The sequence below is a fragment of the Amia ocellicauda genome, chromosome 8 (assembly GCF_036373705.1).
Source record: "Amia ocellicauda isolate fAmiCal2 chromosome 8, fAmiCal2.hap1, whole genome shotgun sequence".
NCBI lineage: Eukaryota > Metazoa > Chordata > Actinopteri > Amiiformes > Amiidae > Amia > Amia ocellicauda.
The window spans coordinates 5,803,362-5,829,119 of record NC_089857.1 but is presented as its reverse complement, the minus strand read 5'-3'; the positions used below and the strand labels follow the sequence as shown (position 1 = coordinate 5,829,119).

At 36.3% G+C, this 25,758-nt stretch overlaps 1 protein-coding gene across 3 annotated transcripts in view; it reads right to left on the bottom strand.

Annotated features, from left to right (window-relative positions):
• LOC136755360 (EGF-like repeat and discoidin I-like domain-containing protein 3) overlaps positions 1-25,758 on the bottom strand; it is a 195,649-nt gene that overhangs the window by 66,890 nt on the left and 103,001 nt on the right. For all 3 annotated transcript variants that reach the window (XM_066711884.1, XM_066711885.1, XM_066711886.1), the window contains one exon: positions 8,659-8,840. In XM_066711884.1, the coding sequence (XP_066567981.1) occupies positions 8,659-8,840 (182 nt within the window). The remainder of the gene's footprint in view (positions 1-8,658; positions 8,841-25,758) is intronic.

Genomic DNA, 25,758 nt, shown 5'->3' with positions numbered 1-25,758 from the left:
ATACCTCTGTGAACAAATGTTCCCAAGGCTTCCAGAATAAAACAATTAAAAGAGAAGAAAACCTTATTGATTGGAAGTCCAAAGCTAACAGTACCAGCACTCAGTTGTGTTTTATTTCTATCAATTTCTAAGAAAACAATGTAGAGTTATCTTAGAAAATACATTACGATAGGGAGAACTACAGTTTGATTAACTTTATTGGTACAGTAAAACATAAAAAAACCTCTTTGATAGGAAACTAAACACCCGATCCACAAGCAACCAACCTACTCCACCAAAACTGCCATCTAATGTGGCATGTTTGTGCACTATTCCACATCATGAATACCTGCAAGAAATTTACAAAATATTCCTGAGTTATTTCTCCCTCAACATCTGCCCTTTAGGCTAGAAGGGAATATTTCATGACTTCCAATTACCTACAAAGGGTAATTGATGTTTTCCATTAAAGATAGATGTCTGCAGTGCTCACTTGTAGTGTATTACTGCTATTAAAGGAATTAATGGAAGAGTGGCAAAATGTGTCATGTTTGGTATGTGTATCGCAAATACCTACCCTATCTCTTTCAGGTGGCCTGAAACATACACCTCACTAATTTAGATTCCAGTGAGGAGAATCTCAGAATAATAAAAACACAGATCCCATAATCATATAAAGAGTGAAGCACTGCCGCTTGCATCGATGTAATAATTTAGGAACGCTTGGTTTTGTCTTATACACGTTCCGCACAAATTATAATAATCATCTATTGTTCGCAGGCCAGTCCTCCACAGTTCTGTATCAAAGAAAAATACATTCCCTGAATGATGATAAGAAACCCAGTTGTAAGTCTAAAACAGGCAATTACTGGAATCATTATATATTGTTTTCCACCTACAATATGTGCCCCTCCCAAGGTCAGACAGGTATTTTTGTTGAATGAGTGTATGCAGAATGCTAGCTATTGAAGAGATTGCCGTCACACAAAAAAAAGAAAAATAATCTAAACAGTTCTAATATCTACATCAAACTGCTATGTAAAATTGAATGGTTGCCTTTGCATGGGTGAACAACAAACACACGCTTCATGTATTAAACAATCTTTTGATCTATTATTAAAGAACAAAGTAGTAGTAGTAGTAGTAGAAGTAATTACTACTTATTTGGTTTAATTTACCAAAGCCCTGTAACAAACTCTGGAAACATGCTAAGACAAAAACTTCAAATTGACAGATTGAGCCCAACAGTTAATAAAACATGTCTGGGTCAATTTCAGCTTCTGCTTCCCCCTTTCACCCCGGCCCATTTGTGTTACCCATTATGGAGGTAGAGAACCCTCAGGCTGCACAGAATTTTGGAAACTCCCTACCTTTTCTTCCCAATTATCCTTCCCTTGTCAGGCATTGAACTTGCTGTTGAAATACTTCATCCCAGATGGTATAATTAAACCAACATTTGAAAACTTCTGCTCACACTATGCTCCCTTTCCAGACAGATTGCAGGCCTTAGAAATATGTCACTCTGTCAGTTTTGTGGGTATAGAATATAGATTATTATCTACAAGATCTTCTTAACATCTTATATTATGAAAACTTCAACTTTAATTTATATTTAAAGTTCTCTGTTGACTGGAAGGTTTTCACTAAATAAAATGTTATTTAAATAATATATATTATGCATATCCTATACAAATGTATTGATCTATGTTTGTAATCCAGAAAGAAAAATTGTATAAATGGATAAATGTATAATATGTATAAATAATATGTATAAATGCTTCTAAATTAGAGGTGCACTGGTGAAAAAGACGACAAAATGATAATAAACACGAGAGAAATAGGATTAAAATACTCCTTGAATTAAATAAAGTATATGGAATACATCATATCAAATAGTTACCCTTAGAAATAAGGGTTAGTCTATTTTGGGCCTCTAAGGCATCATTATTCCACATCTATTGTAATAGCCAAGCACCTGATGGAATGGTTTTGCATACACAATTAGCAGGCCTGGGTGAGTGCCAATCAATAGAAGTACACTTATTTAAAATAATCAAACATCATTAACTGTAATCCTACCTATCCAACAGTCCAGCAGAGTGAGTTAAGTTAAAGTGAGTGAGCTCCATTGCAAAGATACCACTAGTTGGCACTGTTCCCACCAGTGCACTACAATAGTAATGAACATTCAACACACCAGGAAGGTCACAGCCCTGCTTTGATAGTGCCCACTTGACCATCAAATGAGAGGAAAGGGATCACATTTTTACAAAATAACTGTTCTGTGGCCATTTCCCCTGCGAGCAACTCACTCAATAATTGAGAACTGACAAAAGGTACTCTCTGGCTGTCTCTGTTATGTCATATGAGTTGTTTAGTTGTTTGTAGTTATTTTCTTAAATTGATATTTCATCAATTGAAAATGTCATACCTGAATGCACCCAAATTGAACTTGTGACATTCTTATTTTTAAATCTGTGTAAATGGGAAATGGACTGCCCTCTACAAACTGTCGTGCTGTGTGTTTAGTTTCACATCTCAATCTCCCCAGAGTGTTTACTTGCTTTGGAGAGGAGGCGGCAACGTGTTCTTGCGGTCTCTGGGGGCTGACTGTGATTGCCAAGTGCATGGCATAATGCGTCACACTCACCATGGTTTTGGGTGTTTTGTGACACTGGTGTCCGTCTGGAATATTTTATGCTTCTTGGATACTGTGGAGAACTACTGTTGTAGATTATGATATAAATCAGTCACATTTCCTGCCTCCGCAACCGATCCAAAATGCATTATGTAGATTACAAATGCAAGGGGGAATGGAAATCTGTTTATTACCACTTAAATATTTGCCAAACAGTTAAGTGCTTTTTCCATAACAGTAACCTGGCTGGGTAAAAATGTCTACCTCGAGGCCAGCCCCTCTGGGTGTTCTTTCACTTACAAATCCAGTAAGCAGAAATGTGGTGTTGCCATTTTCACTATTACTAAACTTGTTATTTGTTAAACTACATAGTGTCTTATAGTATAAGTTAAAAGATCATATGACGAGTGTCTTATTGTATAATACATGTCATCTTGTGCATAAACTATATGAAATAATGCATCTTATATAAGTTAAGATGACCTATTAACTTATTATACATCACACATGTACGAAATAGACACACAAATACACTCACCTAAAGGATTATTAGGAACACCTGTTCAATTTCTCATTAATGCAATTATCTAACCAACCAATCACATGGCAGTTGCTTCAATGCATTTAGGGGTGTGGTCCTGGTCAAGACAATCTCCTGAACTCCAAACTGAATGTCTGAATGGGAAAGAAAGGTGATTTAAGCAATTTTGAGCGTGGCATGGTTGTTGGTGCCAGACGGGCCGGTCTGAGTATTTCACAATCTGCTCAGTTACTGGGATTTTCACGCACAACCATTTCTAGGGTTTACAAAGAATGGTGTGAAAAGGGAAAAACATCCAGTATGCGGCAGTCCTGTGGGCGAAAATGCCTTGTTGATGCTAGAGGTCAGAGGAGAATGGGCCGACTGATTCAAGCTGATAGAAGAGCAACTTTGACTGAAATAACCACTCGTTACAACTGAGGTATGCAGCAAAGCATTTGTGAAGCTACAACACGTACAACCTTGAGGTGGATGGGCTACAACAGCAGAAGACCCCACCGGGTACCACTCATCTCCACTACAAATAGGAAAAAGAGGCTACAATTTGCACAAGCTCACCAAAATTGGACAGTTCAAGACTGGAAAAATGTTGCCTGGTCTGATGAGTCTCGATTTCTGTTGAGACATTCAGATGGTAGAGTCAGAATTTGGCGTAAACAGAATGAGAACATGGATCCATCATGCCTTGTTACCACTGTGCAGGCTGGTGGTGGTGGTGTAATGGTGTGGGGGATGTTTTCTTGGCACACTTTAGGCCCCTTAGTGCCAATTAGGCATAATTTAAATGCCACGGCCTACCTGAGCATTGTTTCTGACCATGTCCATCCCTTTGTGACCACCATGTACCCATCCTCTGATGGCTACTTCCAGCAGGATAATGCACCATGTCACAAAGGTCAAATCATTTCAAATTGGTTTCTTGAACATGACAATGAGTTCACTGTACTAAACTGGCCCCCACAGTCACCAGATCTCAACCCATTAGAGCATCTTTGGGATGTGGTGGAACGGGAGCTTCATGCCCTGGATGTGCATCCCACAAATCTCCATCAACTGCAAGATGCTATCCTATCAATATGGGCCAACATTTCTAAAGAATGCTTTCAGCACCTTGTTGAATCAATGCCACGTAGAATTAAGGCAGTTCTGAAGGCGAAAGGGGGTCAAACACAGTATTAGTATGGTGTTCCTAATAATCCTTTAGGTGAGTGTATGTTTTCAGTGAAAAATATAATAATTGAATTCAATTTAACAATCTTTCTCTCTGTCTAAAATGTCTAATTGACCTACAAGTAGCCGATCTGTGTTGGGTTTTCATGCTGGTTAAATGTAATGAAAATATTAAAAACAAATGTACATCCTGTGAAACCTCCATCATTCGCCTTAAGTGTCCTCAAACGTCACTGGTAACTGAAGAATTTTTAAATCCTGATATCCTATGAACAGCGTGACATTTATTCTCAAGATTAGAGGTGTAGGATATTAGAAAAAGCTGCTCTGTTGTTTCTCATATGTGATTTATAGTTCCCTGTTGAAAGACTGCCTTTCTGGGAACTCATCTCATCATTTTGATTCTCTAGGTCTAATTTGAATACCTAACAATAGCCAAATGAATGGATTTTACATTAGGGTCATATGATTGTTAGTAAGCTTGCTCTTACTGTTACTTGTTTTAACTGTTCCTGCTGTTGAGTCCCTATTTTGCGTGGGTAGACTTTGTGACCTTTAATTTGCCCAGCTTGTTTGGTGATTCAGGGGGTTTTAACATCTGCTGACAAGATTTGTTCTCCACATTAAAATAATATAATTAGTATATTTGACTGAGCGGTAGCACATGAGTACATATGAAACATAAGTACACATGCTTTAACTTCTGTGGATCAGTGCTCAAAGTGGCTTAAAGTATGGAGAACCACGGGGAATATATACGTATATATTTATACACACAAACAAACACACACACGTTACTAGTAAAATGGAGGTCAATTAAGTTCCAGACACAGTTTAGTTCCCTTTTGTCTTGCAATTTCTTTTGATTGTATTTTTTCACTCCATAATTGAGGAACACTGCCAAACTGAGACATATGCTGTCTGTTAAAGATGCTGAGATGTTGTATCAGTCCCTTATTATCTCACTGTGAAAATGTTTAATTGTATTCTGATTCTCAGATCTGTCTACTTCAGATGGTACGAAATGCGTCAGACACAGCTCTTCACAACATATCAGTACTGTTCTTACACCATTGCACGAAAGCCTCCTGCTCAAGTTAGAATTCATTTTAAAATGATTTGGACTACTTGTAACACCATTCATGCGATCGGCCCTATACATTAGGCTTACAGGAATTGTTGATACCTGATTCTACCTATCACACTTTGAGATCGGTTAAAGCTGATCTAAATAATGACATCTAGTCGATTTCTGCCCTAGTTCTGCATGATAATTTGTAGAGCATTTTCTGATAAATCAGTCATTCCATATACTTGGAGAGTACTCTAAAAAAGTTAATTTGAGTTAATAATATAACATTGCATTTCAGAATCAGAGAGTGCTGATGGGATTAAGGGCTGAAGGTTAAGTTTGCAACTTGTATTGCAGTGATAATAAAGACATGAGTAGAACTAATTAGGTCTCACGTTTCCAACAAGGACTCTGAAAGCTAAGCCATTATGCTCCAAAAGACACACCAATATCTGGCACCAAACATCTCAGGATAATTTACCAGCGTAAAACTTGTTAAATAACGGGAAGGTCCCACTAGTTCCAAAATTACATTTTATGCATCTTTATGTGTTATTGTAGTGTATACCAAAATATTTCCTATTTTGATGCCTTACAACCTGGAATTAAAATAGATTTTTTTGGGGCTTTGTATCATTTGATTTACACAACATGCCTACCACTTTGAAGATGCAAAATATTTTTTATTGTGAAACAAACAAGAAATAAGACAAAAAAAAAACAGAAAACTTGAGCGTGCGTAACTATTCACCCCCCCCAAAGTCAATACTTTGTTGAGCCACCTTTTGCAGCAATTATAGCTGTAAGTCTCTTGGGATACGTCTCTATAAGCTTGGCAAATCTAGCCACTGGGATTTTTGCCCATTCTTCAAGGCAAAACTGCTCCAGCTCCTTCAAGTTGGATGGGTTCTGCTGGTGTACAACAATCTTTAAGTCATACCGAAGACTCGCAATTGGATTGAGGTCTGGGTTTTGACTAGGGCATTCCAAGACATTTAAATGTTTCCCCTTACACCACTCGAGTGTTGATTTAGCAGTATACTTAGGGTCATTGTCCTGCTGGAAGGTGAACCTCTGTCCCAGTCTCAAATCTCTGGAAGACTGAAACAGGTTTCCCTCAAGAATTTCCCTGTATTCAGCGCCATCCATCATTCCTTCAATTCTGACCAGTTTCCCAGTCCCTGCCGGTGAAAAACATCCCCACAGCATGATGCTGCCACCATCATGCTACACTGTGGGGATGGTGTTCTCAGGGTGATTTTGTTTGTGCCAGACATAGCGTTTTCCTTGATGGCAAAAAAGCTCAATTTTAGTCTCATCTGACAAGAGTACCTTCTTCCATATGTTTGAGTATGAGTCTCCCACATGCCTTTGGCGAACAGCAAACGTGTTTGCTTATTTTTTTCTTTAAGCAATGGCTTTTTTCTGGCCACTCTTCCGTAAAGCCCAGCTCTGTGGAGTGTACGGCTTTAAGTGGTCCTATGGACAGATACTCCAATCTCCGCTGTGGAGCTTTGCAGCTCCTTCAGGGTTATCTTTGGTCTCTCTGATTAATGCCCTCCTTGCATGGTCAGTGAGTTTTGGTGGGCGACCCTCTCTTGGAAAGAAAATGGCACCACAACAAACCTGCCATTTTTTAATAATGGATTTAATGGTGCTCTGTGGGATGTTCAAAGTTTTGGATATTTTTTTTTTATAACCCAACCCTGATCTGTACTTCTCCACAACTTTGTCCCTGACCTGTTTGGAGAGCAAATTGGTCTTCATGGTGCTGCTTGCTTGGTGGTGCCCCCTGTGCAGTGGTGTTGCTGACTCAGGACTTTAACTAATTATGTGACTTCTGAAGGTAATTGGTTGCACTAGATCTTATTTAGGGGCTTCATAGCAAAGGGGGTGAATACATATGCACTTTTCTGATTTTTATTTTTTTAAACAAGTTATTTTTTTCATTTCACGTCACCAATTTGGACTATTTTGTATATGTCCATTACAAGAAATCCAAATAAAAATCCATTTAAATTACATGTTGTAAGGCAACAAAATAGGAAAAACGCCAAGGTGGGTGAATACTTTCGCAAGGCACTGTAGTTGGTGTTTGTATGAATCGGCTAATAATGCAGAGTAATGTATGTTACAGTGTGTGTGTGTATTGCAAAGTGAACAGTAACTTTCTCATTCCAGTACAATCTGCTCAATGCACTTTATTTTGTCTTTTGCAAATAACAAGGGTTATGGTAAACACCATCCCAGTACTCCTGCCTGAAATGACTTAAAAAGTGTTATATGGCCATAATGATCTTAATTGCCTGTAGATATTGTTGCTCATAAATGTATGTCCAAACTGAATTGAAAACATTCACTTCTGTAAGTATCCAAACAGAACAAAAGCACACAACCAAAAATGACCTAGGTCCTAGGAAGTAGGTACAAATATAATCCTGCATGGCGTTCGAGTGAAAAAAAAAAAAAAAAAATCAACAGCTTTAAGCTTTTGTTCGTATGCATACATTAGACTTTCCAAAATGTATTTACACTGTACACGTACAATATACTATACAATGTGTTTTGCCTATTGATTGTTGACAAATAATTGCTTTCCTGCTTCCCTTGTTTTCATTGCAAATGACAAAGTAAATTCATGCAGATTGTACTGGAATAAAGTTACTATTTACACCTTGCAAAGACACACACACACTGTAAAATACATTACTCAGCATTATTATCCAAATCATAAAAAGGCGAGTGTCTTGATCGAGTGATGTAAATGTTGAAATGCACTGTGAACAAAGTAATTTGCTGCAGATTGCCGCTTATTTTCATCACTTTTTGAACATGGGATTGCTTAATGCATAACATTCTCCCCAGAGAATGAATCTCCTCTGTTGTAATTTTCAAAAGAACAACGCCATCTTCACTGTTTTTTGCACAGCCGCGGGTACAGTACACTTCATATCCACAAGTTATGCCGCAATTCGACAAGTTTTAAATTTCAAATTTTTCAAAGTTGCTTATATTATGGATTCGATCTGGAAGAGTGCGTATCTTATGAATACTCTGCAACAACACACAAAGACTTGTTAAAACAGTGATTTTTAAACTAGCTGATAAACAATCCAAAAATGATATTTCACTCTATGCATGTATTGCAATGTGATATTAATCAGAATTCAGAGCTGGTTTGATAGTTCAGATTCTTAGCATCTTCCATATGATTAATAATATTTGTTTTGCTCCTTGCTCCTGGCTTCCATCTGTTACCTGAATCCACGGCCATCTGTCATTCTCTGCAGCAGTCCACGCATTCACCAGTCCCTTTTTGTTGAGTCTTGCGAAGTACGGGTACCACTTCTGCAGCCCAAACAAAGCCCGGTGTGTGGAGGATGCTGTGATCTGCTGGTTCGAAATGATGCCGCCCTCCATCCCAAGTGGACCGGAGCATTCTGTGAAGAAACCCCACCACACACAGGTTATTAAAAATCACTGAGGAAAAAATCTATCATAAATAAACCCACTTAAAAACTTAATAATAAACAAAAACAAACGCAAAGTACCCAGAAAGCTGTGCGTCTGGATTGCAATTTCCAAATCAACACCATTCTGATATTGATTCTCGATTAGAGCACTTTTTGGGGGGTTGCCCTCCTCTCCTTCTGCTAATGGGTGCATTTACTTCCCCGTGGTTCTTAAAAAAGGTTCTCTAGATTAAACAGGTTAACAATGCTTGAGAGCATCGACAATATTCACCAGCAAGGGATCTTTACATACACTCACCACACAATGAGTAAACTAGAGAAGTATGACGTCATTTGCTTTTTAATTTAATCTTTAGCATTCCAAAGTGTTTGATTTGTGAAGGGCCAAAATGTTATTTATTTTTACATGCATGTAAAAAAAGTAGAACAAAAGGGGAAGCTGAAGCAAATCTGGTCAAAAGCTTTGGAATGCAATGCCTAAAGGGATTACATACTGAATCTGTATTACTTAATTTGTATAGAAATGCAGAAGTTTGTTATTGTTGCATTTTACTTACATTGTAAACTATGCAAAACTGAAAGCAGAATATCTAGTTTGACATGGTGAAAAATAAAGAAAGAAACGGCTACAATCAGCATACGACTATTTTAACATGAAAATTGATCTTGGGACTTTCCATCTGAGACACAATAACTATTATTTAGAGGTGTAGATTGAACAAGTCTCAATTCTGATAATACAATAAATAAAACTCCATCTCACACTAGATGTACCAAGCACTTGCAATTATCAAGTGTATTTTCTGAAAAGCGTAAGTTTTGAAATGACTCTTCAACAACATGCTATGAATAAATTTGAAAAAATAACAGGTAAACAATTTTGTAGCACATTCCAACTTATTACAAGTCTACACTAGACACTTGTATAGAGCAAAGATCAGCATTAAAACATTAAAAGCACACTCCCCTCTCATTTCCTATTGAAAAACAACAAACCTCATCTCAACTAAGTGAAAGTCCTAAGCATCTACCTACAAAGAATTCCAAAGGCTGAATTCATGTTGGACTGATGTACATTAAAAATAAATAAAGGATAAAGGCTGTTTTAACCATTCACCTATAAAGTAAGCATGCACATTATCTAAAATAAATCTGAAAAAAAAAATGCAGTATGTTTCTTCTGTATCGATTGTTCTTTAATAACCTGTGAATAGTGTTCCCAGAAAAAAAGAAGCAATTGTTTGAAATGTGATGTATGACAAGCACATCTAATAGCTAAAAACTCGACAGAATCGAACAGAGAATAGTTATTCAGCATGCATTATCATAATTTACTATTATAAATTATTTCCATGAAAATATACCTTACCTACCTACCTTACCTGTTTTATGAAGTAATTTGTAACCGAAAAGCAAACAAAACTGTGCATAGATATACATCTCTCTCCCTTTGGAAAACACCTGTAAATCATTATTCAAGGCTGTGTTAATTAGTGGAATTTGTCTTCTTTGATGTGTTAAAAAGCTATCTGTTCTCAAGCTCCCTCTTGTGAACAGCTCCAGTGGTCAAAAGCTGGACACAATCATGATGATGTCAGACTAGTACCACTTCAACAAAGTGTTGTTAATAATTCTAGTAAAAAAAATAGAAATAAATAAAAACTTCAATTTTAGTTTTATTTGTTATATTTTCTCTCTCTCGCTCATTCATTCATTTGACATTGGCACCCTGGAGGCAGGAGATTGGATACAGGATTTCAATGTTTAAATATATGAGAGTGAGACATGAGAAAGAAGCTCTTGATATGGGGATGTATGCCTTATGGCTGGCAATGTGGCTGTTTTGCTGCTTGGTCATTTGTTATCTGAAGCTCCTCAGACCTACCCAATTGAAGTAATGAGCATTTGAAGACTAGACATCTAGCAGTTGTCAGGTTATGATTAGTATAGCAATGGGACTGAAAGGGGTCACATTTGATATTACACAGATACCAAGAGCTCCTGTCTCCTGTCTCACATTTTCTAAGTTGAGTTCATGAGGCACCACGATATACCTATATAATGAAGTTAAGCCACACAGTCAAACTGTAATTTAATGCCACATTCCAACCTTGGTAATCCTTAGAAAATAATACCATTTGATTTCAGTTGTCCAAAAACAGAAGGACTGTATCTGTAATCTATATTCTACAAACAGTGACTCTCCTGAGCCATTAAGTCTGAAGACTTTCTTGACATCTTGCTCATGAATCACATGACCACATCTGACAGAGATCTTTTAGTGAGAACTACACTGCAAGCACTAGAGAAGTAGTGCTAACGGTGTACTGTATTATTGCATTGTACTGCTCTTGTATCCTTTAAGTCACCCTGGATAAGGATGTCTGCCAACAAATAAATAATAATAATAGTGTCCCATACAAAGAACTAAACCGATCCAATATGTATGTCCGTTTAATATAATGTGAATAATGTTATTTTTCTTAGACTTAATTAGTGGGTATACAGAATATTATAAAGGTATAGGGGGAAGTTACTTATGTGCATAGATCTTAGACCTATGAACAGAGAGTGGGACATGTTGTAGCTGTGATGGCAGTACTAATCAGACTTCAATTTGTAACCAGGGCATCTGAAGCTCTGGGGCGAACCAAACCCTGAAACCTTTTAACTCGACAGATCACAAAATGGACAAAACCTTCAAGTTATTTAGGTTGCTGATAATCTATAAGGCGTGTTCTTGGACCTTTAGCTCTACTGAGATTCTCCTTATTATCATTTTAAAGAATAGATTCAGCCTACGTCAATTAGCGGATGGTGGTGAAATCGAGAAGACACTCTTTAACTAGCAGGTGCTATTGAATCGGCTGCGCTGGACATCGTATTTAAATCTCAAAGCTCCTGGGTCTGCTGTACATCATTAATTTCAGACTTTTGCTCATGATTTGTTCCAGTTGCCATTATATTCCTGCTGTTCGGATATCTGAGCACATTCCGTTAATACACTTTAAAACCTCTCTCGTCTCTTACTGACGTGTAATTTGTCACTTGTGTTGTGTCCTTTGCTGACTAATCTGGTTTTAAAAAAAGATGAATGAATGAATATTCCCTAGGGGGTGTGATTATCGAGACTAACTGAAATCTGAGGTTTCTGAACTTAAGCTGTTCTGCTCAAATGTAAAATGCAGAATACGTGATCTGTCTCCACATAAAAAAAAGCTAAAAAACAAAACAAAAAACAAACATTACTTGTGATGTTTATTAAAATATTTTTTCCCCCTCCATTCCTTCTAATCAAGGTTTCACAGCTGCCTCATTCAGTTTGCCAATGGAACTGAATCCCTGTTGTGTTGTGGCATAATATTGATTTGGGAGCCTGGATATCCCTGTTTGTAACCATTACAAAACAGATTTTTCACGGGCCACATTTTAAAGTGTGTATCAGTGCTACACTATATCATGTCTATAAACAGTAACCAGAGTAATTAAAAAAACAGTTGGCCTTCCTACAAAGAATAATAGAAGAACTGTGAAACTATTCCATTACATTGACATATTGGTAAAAAAAATTCAATTAGTTTATTACGGTCTTATTATCTACCTAAAAATACATAAATATGTAATGCTACTATCACCAAGTGTTAATTTTATTTTGACTGGCCCTAAAGATTCATCACTCCCAAATAATTGGATTTCTTGGAAGGAACACCACCCTCCCTTGTTATTCCCAACACAACATACTGTTCTTTTGCAGAAAGAAGCTGTAGAAAGGCTTAAACAAAGCATTTTACTTTTTTTTTGTTTTTGTTTGTTTTGTGTTTTAAATTTCTAGAAAATAAGTACACCAATAATCCATTTTGTCAAACAGCCAATATTCAGTGCTACCAATTTTTAGCAATTTGGAAACACTTTAGTATATCTATAATAACAAAAATGCAATACAAAAAGGAACTGTCATTTGGCAATAGGTGACTTGAAATGCTAAAACTAAAAACAGTCCGAAAAACAAAGGCATACGGTTTTCACACTGGAAGATGCTTTTTTTTTTTTTAATGGAGTCAATTAAATAACATCTGGTATCATACTTTAAGGAAGAACAATACAATAATCCATTATTTAGTAATGTTAGACACTCAAATTGTAACAATTTCCAGTTAAGGTCTGTAGATATTCTCAGAAGAATAATGGAAAGTAGATAATACATAAATAATATTCTAAATAAATAAATAACGTATTTATTTTCCTTGTTATTTACAATTATATACATACATACACACACACACACACCAACTGATTTGTGCAGACATATCTCCCCATTGCTATGCTTTTCACACGTTAATACTATTTAAATGAATCCATGTAATTTTAAGTCATATTAGTATCCTATCCTGTGCCCTAGTCCTTTTTATGTCCCAACATGCTGAGTGGCCAAAGTTTCTCTACATATTAACAAAGTATCTAAAACTCATATTTAATTAAAAATGTTATACATGATTTTCTGCACACAAATATTATACATATTTCAACTTCTACTTGTCAGTTGTTGTTAAGTGTTCAAGAATGCCCTTAAGAGAACTTGTCTTAGGCAGCTGAAAGAGGGAATACATTTTAAAGGAAATAATATAAATATAAGTTTCTGAGGTGCCCTGTGAATGATTTAAAGGTTTTTGTGCCCCAGGCAGAAAAACTGTGACATGTTTAAGAATGAGATTTTTTATTCTTTTTTACTTTATGATCTCGTCCTCATTGTTGGACAACTTTATTTTAGGAACCAAAAGAAAAAAAGAGCCTCCCTTCTCATTTTCAAAGAAAAATAATACATGACTCACAAGGTTTACAAGACACAGCTGTCTACTTGATCTAAGATAAATGGAATCCTTTATGATAGAAAATAACAACAACAGCCAATTTGTCTGGCATTTGCCTGTCCGTGTAAGCGTATATTATATGTATAAATAACAAAGACAATAACAACAATAACAATAAAATGGAGCATAATAGCAAGTTTAATAAGTGCCAGACAATGCAGATGGCAAATGAAGGTTTAGGTCCTGCATGTTTCAGCTCATTGCGATCGAGATTTTAATCTTCAGATTTAGACTTGTGAACACTAATGCATGTTCTGTACTTGAATTCTACTAATAAATAACACTTGCTAAATTTAACTTGCTAATTCAGAAAAGACAGACTGAACCTTGTTTTCAAGTTTAATAAAGAATAATATTATTTTTTACCCATTTTACAATTACATTATGTTGTGCCATTAAAGTTAATAAATGGCTTTGGCAAGATCTGTATTGGGTCTGTATAACTGGACAAAATTAAAAAGGGGCCTTCTATCACATTCATTGAAAATTTCAGACCTTTGATTGTCCTGCCTGAATGAGAATACGAGTTTATTCTCCAGAGCAAGCTGTCACAATGAAATATAATTTTCACCTCTGGACAGCCTGGAAGCCAGTGTCATGTTCAGGTCCCTGACCACAAAAATCATTTCAGATTCCCCCTAAAGGCCAGTGACTGTCCTTTATTAAAATAATAACAATGAAAAATGTTGGGTTGCAGATGCAACCTTGGTTTTCTGAAAGAGAAAATAATTCCCAAAATGAAGTATGGAAAAATGCCTCATGCAATAGGAAGTGCTGAAAACTCCTAACAAAGCTGTCAATACATAGGTCCTTGTATGCAGTGATGAACTGGACCCACTCCTGGTCTAAAATCAAATTCATTGCAATCAAGCAGCCTCCTTCTTGCTTGGTATCGAATTTGGAGGGACTCCAGGCACGGTCTTAGTGGTGCCATACACCTTCCACTTCTTAATAACTGTCTTAACCGATCTCTTAGGATATTCAAAGCCTATGTTTTTTTTTAATCCATGATCTGTGCCTTTCAGCTACTTTGTCTGTGAGTTCTTTTGAAAGCTCTTTGGTGCTCATGGTAGAGCTATTTTCTCCATTTTAATGAGGGAAAAAAAGTTTAACATTTTGAAAGGGGGTGTAGACATTAGAGTGATGCCATGCTGGGAGGGGCACAGTGGGACCGCCCCGGGAGGAAATGTCCCTCCCCAAAAACTTTTGCTTTTAACTTATGGTCTTTTATTATGAACACAGATTTTTAATGGATAACTGTTTGTCATGTATTACTATTTGTTTAGAGAGGGATCGGTGTTACATGTATAGTTAACCTTGGGGAGGAGCCAGGTGTTTATCTGGTTTTTGTCCATCTCTTTATTTTGATTTCAATCTTCACAACCTTTCATCATATCCATATCCATATCTCCTAGACCCCACCTAAAAAAATCCCCCCATAATGTGGTCATCCCCCCATGGTGTGTATATAATATAATACATATATGTATATATACACATACACACACAATGCTACACAGGTGTATACATCTGTTGCTATGGCAACATCAAGACCACGTCAAGGACATCATGTGTGGAGCAGCACTGAGCTACATCCAGAAGCCTTGAACTGCCAAAAGCAGCATTATCTAGCTTTCAAGTCTTAAGGGACAGGTAGAGAACTGCATTTTTGTTTTCCCTAAATATAAAGCTCATATTTACCCACAGCGTCTTCGAAACCAGGTGAACAGCAAAAGAGAAATGCCAGCTTTTGGCTATTGGCAGCTTTGTTATGAGTTTTCAGTGCTTCTGATTTGCATGAGGCAATATCCCATAATCCCTTTTGGGAACTATTCTTGCCTTGAAAGATAACTTCCTTTAGACCTTCAGGTTGGAAGCAGTGGAGGATTCTGTAGTTTCTGCACGTGTACATTTAGATTTCTCCGGGAGAAATAACTACAGTAAGAATGATCTTGTGCTTTATAAGTCCAGAAGGATCCCCTTTCATTAGTTGAAATGAAAACAAAAGGCAATTAGATTTAGAGATAAGGTATTAAGTAATTACATTGTCCCCTTGTTTTTGTTTTTTAGTTGGCTATAGGACATTTCTGTTTTGTTTTCATGATTTTGAGCAAAACTCAACAGCTCTAATTTTGTATTTCTGTGTGGTAGACAGCTGTCTTGCAGTGAAGTTAAAAGGCACAGAGTTGCTCATCTTAGCAATAGCATAACTGGGAGTGAATCATTGATGTTTTACTTTCTTGTGTCTTTTTTCTGAAACAGGTTGTGGGAGAAAGAAAATGTTTTTACAATTTTCTGTTCTGTAGAATGAAAAGCTGACAAATTGCCAGTTTGATGTAGGGGTAGGATTTGTTAAAACGGCAAGAGTAATAAAATAACAATTTAAAACAAAGCACACTGAAACTCAAAACCTAATGGTGTTGGTGATTATTATACTCAAAGTAATTACAGACTGATACTTCACATTAAGTCCAATATAAAAAGTATGACTAGTATCTAAACCAAATATTCAAGATAGTGGTTGGAATATATTATCTTTGGAACTTTGTTTGGAATCAGAGCAGGAGAACATTACATGCTAATTGTATTAAGGAAAGAACATTTAATAATTGTCATACTCCCCTTCACAGTTTTCCTTGAACAAAATTTGAGATCTAAAAACTGTATTAACTTGGACCATGTAACTATCTTGGAGAAGAAACTTACTGATTTCCTGTTGTTGACTGCTTCCCAGAGTAAAAGTTCTGAAAATCTATGTAACATATGGGCTACATTATGCATTCAACGTATGCATACAATTATGTATATCAGGTCTTGTTCCATGTATCAGTAAGTATATTGGCAAGCATAATGCATATTGAATTCTGGCACATTCATTAAATATCCCAAAGAGGGCACTTTCCTTAAGATAACCAATGATAAACAGGCGCTATGGAAACTAAAGGGAATTTGGAGAAATTTAATTATAGTGCTTATATAGTTAAAATAATAAATTACAGTATATAAGACTAACTGCCAGGGTATGTGAAATGTGATGAATTTTAACTTATACGTGATTAAATTGCAAATTGGATATTCTCAAAATATTTATAGGGAATTTGAACCTCTGTGCTGTTAGAGACAGTACATTTGTTTCAATTAAAAATTATTTGAGTAAATCGTTTTATTTCAAGTTCCCAAGAGTGCCTTTCCCACTTATCCATCCATTATTGACATTAGTTAACTAAGTAGTAGCCTGGACCTCAATTTGAAGTCTACAAGACAGCAACACCTACAAGAGTGTCCCTCATCATTAAACTATGGCATTCATTTTGCATTGACCATAGCGATAAAGTAATGATCTGCTTCATTTTCAATAGCCAATACAATTATACTTCACCTACTGCGAGATATAGACAAATATTGAAAGTGTCAAGAAAGCAAAGGCAGGGTAAAAACAAAAAACTCTGCTAGATGACCCTGCATACTTTATTCTCCATTTTTCAATTCTTATTTCACTTTTCATTTTTCCACATTCTATTGCCCTGCATCTCTTCTTTTAGTCATATGTATAATTTATACAGTTTCTCTCACAGAGCTTGTAAGGGAAAATCAGAACTAGAAAGAAAGAAAGCACAAGCGTGTAGTTACATTGTAGAAGTCAAGAGCCAAAGGCCGGAATAATGTTGCTGTTTGGAGGAGAGTTTTTAATGGAATATGTCAAAGCAAAAATGCACATACATATTTGCATTTCATTTAGTAACCTAGGAGGCATTAATCAACATTAATGAACAGTAAATATTGCCAGATGAAAAAGAGGGTAGCAAGGAAATTTGCTTGGAAAAAAAAATGACTACTGAAGAACACTGGGCCACGTCACGCACAGTGAAGCATGTCCTTATCATTTACAGCCTACCTGCCTTCTCTCTTTCATTCAGACTGATTTTCTTGCAGGCGAGAACAAATGCTTCATAACTCTTCGTAATTTTCACCTATGAGGATGATCTTTTCCTGTTAATGAGCCTCCATCAAAATCAGGCAGTACAAGCTAACAGATGTGTGCAATGTCTGGAGAATGACCTCACAGCATATATCACCCAGCTGACAAGTGACATCACTAATGGCTTATGAGCACTGAAATGACAGCTAAATCTATCTCGCTGGGCTCCAAGATTAACGCAAATAAATTACAACTCTCCTGGAATGAAATCTTCCAAGCCAATACTATTGAACAACTAGGGCAGTGTGTGTGTGTGTGTGTGTGTGTATTATATGCATGGCATGACAGAAATAAAACATTATTATCTTGAAATTAATAACAAAGTACATTACCAGACATTTGTGACCCAAAAGCATTCTGTTTCTGACACGGATTCTGCATTAAAGCTTAAAGTGCCAATTACCTAAAACAGTCATTATGATTCAACCACCATCGCACTCCTCCATTCATAGAGAAATTCACAAATTGCTTTGCACTTACATTACTGCAAAGGTGCACACAATAGTAGTGCAATTCGGGAATTGAAATAATTGTCTGACTGCCACGAGCTAAAGAGTGTCACCAAAGGTTACAACAACTGCAGCTTCTAACTAGGAAACAATTAGCGAGCTCTCCCGGCGAGATGAGATGCTCGGATTGGAAAGCAAATAATGCACAGAAACGCTTTCAGTCTAGGGAAAAGTTTAACCCTCTTGAGTTTGCTGGCTTATGATCAACACATTGCTTTGAAAAATACAGAGGAAGGCACACAAATCAAGAAGGTTTTTTTCTCGTGAAGGGAAAGAAAAAACTAAAAATCGGCTTTGGGAAGCAGAAAGGACCTTCTGCTTTCAAAACTAACACTACAGTGTACATATTTACACTTTTTTTTCAGATCAAGAGATGTTATTGTTATTAAATGTGCATGGAGTTCATGATATTTGCTTCCTGGTTTCTCATTACAGAGCATGTAAATAAAACTATGGTTAAGCATCATGTGTCACAAGTGTCAGGATGTACTATCATTTAGCTGCATTAAGTTGAACACAAATGAAGGTGGGACAGCTTTTATCTATCCCTCCAAAGTCAAGGTTAATTTTTGTATTCGTATTCCTGTTGCCCTTTCAGACGCAGTACAATGCAGTTTGTTTAAGAAATAAAGCACAACTTAGTATCTTTTCACCAACAACAATAATTTCATTTGTTCTATAAATAAAATGTGCAAAATGTCAACATCTTTCTAAGAACTGACTTAACTGAAATAATATAATTTCAGACTCCCAGAGCTGATTTTTGCAGCTTGATCATATGATTTCCATAAAATAAATCTGGTTACAATTTTCATGCTCAACAAGAACACTTTGTTGTCAAGTGTGGTTGCCAAGTATTTATGCTGGTCTTATATCATTGCTAAACATTAAATTTTTTGTATATACATAGTGTGTTAGCAGGTAATATAATTTGATCTTTTATGCATTAATTGCAGGAACATATTCTGACAGCTGCTTTATTAGTACTATTAGAAAACCACTGAACTATTCTTATCTATATTTTTTCATTCTTAATGCCTGAGTGTAAGATCAGAAGCAATCCTCATGTTCTGTATGCAAGAACAAATTGTAATTTAGTGTTACTATTTACACCGATCAGCCATAACATTATGACCACTGACAGGTGAAGTGAATAACACTGATAATCTCGTTATCATGGCACCTGTCAGTGGGTGGGATATATTAGGCAGCAAGTGAACATTTTGTCCTCAAAGTTGATGTGTTAGAAGCAGGAAAAATGGGCAAGCGTAAGGATCTGAGCGACTTTGACAAGGGCCAAATTGTGATGGCTAGACGACTGGGTCAGAGCATCTCCACAACTGCAGCTCTTGTGGGGTTTTCCCGGTCTGCAGTGGTCAGTACCTATCAAAAGTGGTCCAAGGAAGGAAAAGCAGTGAACCGGCGACAGGGTCATGGGCGGCCAAGGCTCATTGATGCACGTGGGGAGTGAAGACTGGCCCTTGTGGTCCGATCCAACAGACGAGCTACTGTAGCTCAAATTGCTGAAAAAGTTAATGCTGGTTCTGATAGAAAGGTGTCAGAACACACAGGTCATCGCAGTTTGTTGCGTATGGGGCTGCGTAGCCACAGACCAGTCAGGGTGCACATGCTGACCCCTGTCCACTGCCGAAAGCAGTGTATAGCGCCCTTCACAGGGTAGCCACAGAGCGCTTTACAGACTGGTAAACATACAACAAACGTACAGCAAAATAAAATACATAAATACAATAAAATAAAATAAAATATAGACCTGTAAAAATGTTATATGATCTAGAATAAAGTGAGTGAACATTTAAGTAAATAAATACTTAGTCATACATACATACATACATACATACATACATACATACAATGCATCAAATACACTAGACTGCTTATTCCAGACATGTTGTAGTGAAAATCTATGTGTGCGCCAATTGAGGTTTGAAGTACAGGTACAAAATATAGAAAGGTATAGAGCCTTTTGCATCAGACAGATATGACTAACATCCAAGCTGCCAAATATGGTATGTTTTTATCTTCTCAATTTGGTAGCTGGTATTAGGCCACATACATACAATGTCTAAGTCAAAGCACATCCTTTTCATGTGGCAGAGTTGTATATATAATTCTATACTACATATAATTATAATATAACCAAACTACTGTGTGTATGACTGTACCATAAAGGGTTAAACCATATCAGGGTTGTAGTCAAATCCAGGGACCAGAACAGGAAATCTCCAGGGTTCACTATGTGAGAAATGTTATATTATGTATTTAGCTACAGAATAAAGATTGTCAGTAACACTATTCAAATCCCATCATAAGCATTGCTATATGTGAATGTTTGCTATGGGGCCCTTATTATCATTAAATCAATAAACTGTGCCATAAAGCCTAGTTAATAAGGGGTAGAGAGTTTCTACTAGACCTCTGAAACATCACCAAGGTCTAATTAGTGCATTTTAACCCTGTATGTCTATTTTGTAAGTCAATTAGTCTTTCAGAGATTCTCTACCAAAGTACATGTTGAATCTTTTTCTTTGAACATCACAGCACTTGTTCTGAAAATGTAACCATCCGTATCCGAGGGCACTACAAGTTCAATGTGAGTAAAGCTGATCGTTGCCTCAAATGTCAAGTGATGCATCATGGCACAGAACTTTACATCCTGAAATTAAGTTGCAATTGGATACAAAAAAAAAAAAAAAAAAAAAAAAAAACAAATGTCTGCAGTCAAACTATATCATTATATCAGTTTATGTGTTTTTTATTAAAAAGAGAATAATTCACCCTGTACTATTTATCAACTGATAGATTAGTAAGACATAGATCAGATTTGTGTTTGGAAATGAATAATTTGTGCCTGATCCATAAAATAATAACCTGACCTGCCAAAATGGAAAGAATAATGGGGGAGGGGGGGTGTAGCATCACTAAAAAATGTTTTTCCTATACTTATTTGAAGCAAGTAAAAGAAAAAGCAATATCATCTGTGATTCATCATAAAAGCCAGACGCTGCACAGTTATGTTTTTATTACAGTCAGTTCAGATACCACAAGAAATCTAATAAGTGAACCAAAACCAATATTAAAACATTGTATAATTTTATTACTAAGGAATAAATTGTGGCAGATCTCTTTAAAGAGCAAGAAGTATAGAAGTTATCAGGGTCAGAACATCATTAAGGTTATAGACCCCCCTAATAAACTAAAGGAATAATTTTTTTTAACTGTACATACATTCTAGAGCACTTGGAGTTTAAAAAAAAAAAAAAAAAAAAAAAAAACTTAGGTGGTTCACTTTTATTTCTTGTTTATTCACAATGTTCTTATTACAACTAGTTTAAGGGGGTCATTAAATGTTATGTAATAGGACTGTTTTGTTGAAAACGGTGAAATCAATTGTGCAACGAAAATCTTCATAATTTGACCATTTAATGCCATGACTGAAAATGACTGGCTCTCCCCTTTCTCCATTTCTAACACGTGCTCAGCATAACATGAAATTTGCATATATTAGTGATTGGAAAAAAAAGTCATGATAGCCTGCTGCAGAAAATGGGGATCTATTGTGCCAAACATTTGTTTCTCAATACCAGACACAAACCATGTCTTCACACTTGACAAATTTCATTTGAAAAACAAATTAATCAATCATGCAAAAGACAGGCAAGTGTTCAACATATGCCAAGTGCTTCAAATTACTGGACAAAACATTATGTCTTAATTTATCACTGCCAAAGCAGTTTAATAGAGCTGCATCTTTCAGAGCTGAAGCCAATAATAATGCTGCAATAATGGTAAAATATACCAATCTTAAAAAGATTAATCTAACTGATTTGCTGCTACGGCTGCTGGAATCCGATGTACCAGAGACTGTTCCTGAAATCTAATACAGTGGCATCACATGACATGTGCATTTAACATAAACAAATACGTCAAGAGTGCTTGGCTAAAAATAGAAAGAAGAGAAAGATATCAATTTAAATGAGCATATGCCTGGAGTGAGCATGAGATAGGAGACATGAATCTGCGGTTCCTTCAGTTGATTTCAGTTCCCACGTGTGAGCATCTTGCCGCACTGAGTGTGATTCTAGTGTTTAAAGATACATAATTTTCGTACAACATGGCACCTAAACGTAAGCCAGGTGTTCAGGTTTACATTTTTCCTTTTTATTATTATTTTTTCCATCTCTCTCTCGCTTTTATGTAATAAAAATACTTTAAAATTACATTTTGCATATATACTCATATATTGTACATTACTGTATACGTTATACATAGATATTATTGTACAGGGTTGTATACATGTATTGTGTACTTTATGGGTGATTTAAGGGATTTTCAAGGGTAATTTAGACTACACGTGATTTACACCTTACGCAGTGACATCAGAACCCAACCCCTGCGTAATACGCGACTCCACTGTATTGCCCGAGTAGGAGACCTATGGTGAAACAATTACCTATTTTTTTAAATAAATAAATAAATGCATACAAACATAAAATCAATCAATTAATCAAGTTGCATCCATCAAAATTGCTTCGGGTCAAAATACAATCCGAAATGTAAAACAGATGTCAACCTAAATACCATTTAAACAATGCAATGAAATGGTATAGGTCTGGTAGAGATCAGCCATTAACTCCTACAACAGTGATTAAAGTGATTTGAAATGTCTGGAAGGAGATACCCCATAAATCCTCTTGAACTTTAGAAATACATTTTAAAAGACATACTGTGTGTACCCAAGCACTAAACAGGTTATTCTGTTCTCAGTTCAATTTGCTGAAATAAAGTTGCCGCATTAAGTGATAAACAGACACTCGTGGATTTCATAGTTGTCACCCAATTGTGTAGTTTCACCAGCCTCCTACCCACTCATATTGACACTGACAATGAATTCAACCCTGCTTTTAGTACGTTTACTTACTTACTTAAGTGAAATGCATTATAATACATAAAAAGTCTGGGACAGAAAATGTAAATGTATAATTTAGTTATAAGATTATTATGGTAATTATAAATGACTTTTTCCCTTGTATTAATGGATTAGGCCACAAAGCCTTTTAAAACCTTGATTAAGCATTTAACCAGGACCTAATTTCCAAATACATGTTCTTTTACATAAAATGAGGCCAGTGGGTTCTCACTGCAGACCCTGAGAAAGAGCATTAGAATAGCAGTAAAGTAGCATACATCTCATAATGATTCACATGCATACAAGTTACAGGACTCAGGCCTGCACATATTGTATTTTCCCAATAAACCCGCATAGATTATGTTAAAAGTAAGCAAAATTGAATCAAACACAAACTGGAAAAAAATCTAACAATTACAAAGATCTAAATCAACATTGGAATTTGGACATGGAAAGCCATTCAAACTACACCTCTCCATAATGCACAATGATATATCCTAGCTGTGTCATATATAAAGATGTAGATCCAAGAATGGAGCCCTGAGGTACACCATGTGTGACAGTATGTAACTGTTTTCATGTTCTCTTGCAAGACATTGACAAATTGTCATGCTGAGATTCTATAGATTCTAAAGCAATTCTAGAGAAACTATCTTAGGCTCTACAACAGGGGTTCCCAATGTCTGGTGATGAAATCAAGATTTGTCCCAAATCATACCTTTTTATTTCCTATACATTTCTGTTAGGGAACATTTATGAACTTTAATTGTTGCTGTATTATTTTCCCCCAAATTACATGTGCAATTTGGTCACAGACATTTCTCAGAAAGTGTGAAAATAAAGTAAAGGTTCAGAAAAGGCTGGCTTTGGGGTGCCACATCAAACATCCTTGAGGGCCGCATTTGGGAACCCCTGCTCTACAAATATTGGTAAAGACATACAACGCGTCATTAATTCATCAGTAATATGGCATATATGGTATAAATATATATATATTTTTCCCAATTTCTGGTTTGCAAGAGTAATTTCTCTGTGCCATTTGATGGATTTCAATTACTTTTTTTTCTTCTTTACCCAACAATTCAAGACAACAGCCTCTGCTTAGCATTTGACAAATTATGGGACTTAATTCTGTATGTGTGGTTCAGCAATCCCTGTTGAATTAATGATTCCTAGGAGAGGAAAGGCCGGGATTAGTTGCAAGCAAGCAGTGTAAGGCAGGGAGCTAGATCAAATTAGAAAACAGAATGTCATTAGTTGCAAACCACCTACCTACTAAACTACATGGCCGTGGGAGATCTGAACAGAATAGTAAACCATGAAAATTGCAGTGAACAATTTGTTACAGTTATTTGTTTCATTTTATTGTAGTATTGTATTGTGTACAGCTGCTGTTGTATTACTGTAGACACTATACATAGGCCCCTGCATTTTATGTGACCAGCTTTCTTAGGCTGCACTTCATTCCTCCCAGCACAAGGCAGTCATGTAGTCTGCTTCATTAAGCCACTTATTGATTAATGACCCTGCGATTCCGTTAATCATTTAAATTAGTTGTTCTGTTAAGGTGCATTGGCGTGTTGATTAAAAGCAGCAGCTACAGACATTTATTTAAAGGAACCCACATTCCTTTATGTCTCATAGTAACACATAACTGGTCGACAACAACAAAAGTTTATATAAAATACTGAAATCATAACAATGATGCTGTAACATGAATATTACAAAGATAAACAAATGGCTTTGTAAGAAAACTTCTATTAGCATCTACAGACTTGATTAGAACGGACAAATATATTTAAGGATGTTAAATTTGGGAAGTAATTCTTCAGTTTTAATCCGAAACCCATTCAAAGTTGTTTTCATTTGCATATGGTAGGTATTTATCAGTTTCTGATTGACAGTTAGCATCCAATCCTGGAATATAATATAATGGGAGGCCAAACTACACACTTGTCGTGGGTCAAATCGTCTTATTGCCATCAAAAATGTATGAGCAGCATAAATAAAATGTGTTCTTTTTTTGCATTGATCCAGCTTGTAGTAATCAGTCAGTATTTTCTGAAACATGATGGAAGGTTTTTACACAGTTGGTTTATTGCGGAGTTTATACTTTGTACGTCTTGTGCTCAGTATGTATTTATTATCTTTCAAACCACTGAATTAGATCCAGCAGTCATGCCATGCATCACAATCAGGGAGAGTGTAGATTTTAAACTTTGCACATCTTCAAACAATTCGTTTAACAATACAGTGTTTAGTGAAATGTGCATTTTCTTTTCCACGAAGCCTGCGTAAAAAGGGATGTATTTTGAATGATCTTCTGCAGCATAATACTAAGTGTCCCGTGATGTTATGCATGGGTCAGATGGCAACTTCGTGGGTACAGCCTTCTTGGCGGATTGCTTCTGTCAGGGGGTCTTTATAACCTAGTTTTCTGCTTGGGCAGTGTGTAAACCTTTTTCTAACCGTTGCAGACATTTTGTTGCTTTGCCCAGATATTACTGGCAAGGGCCACTGTGTGGGCATTACAAGTCAAATGTACTGAATTTGGCAGGAAACCTTGAAGAAAGTAATTGCATGCCTTGATCAAGTAACTGGC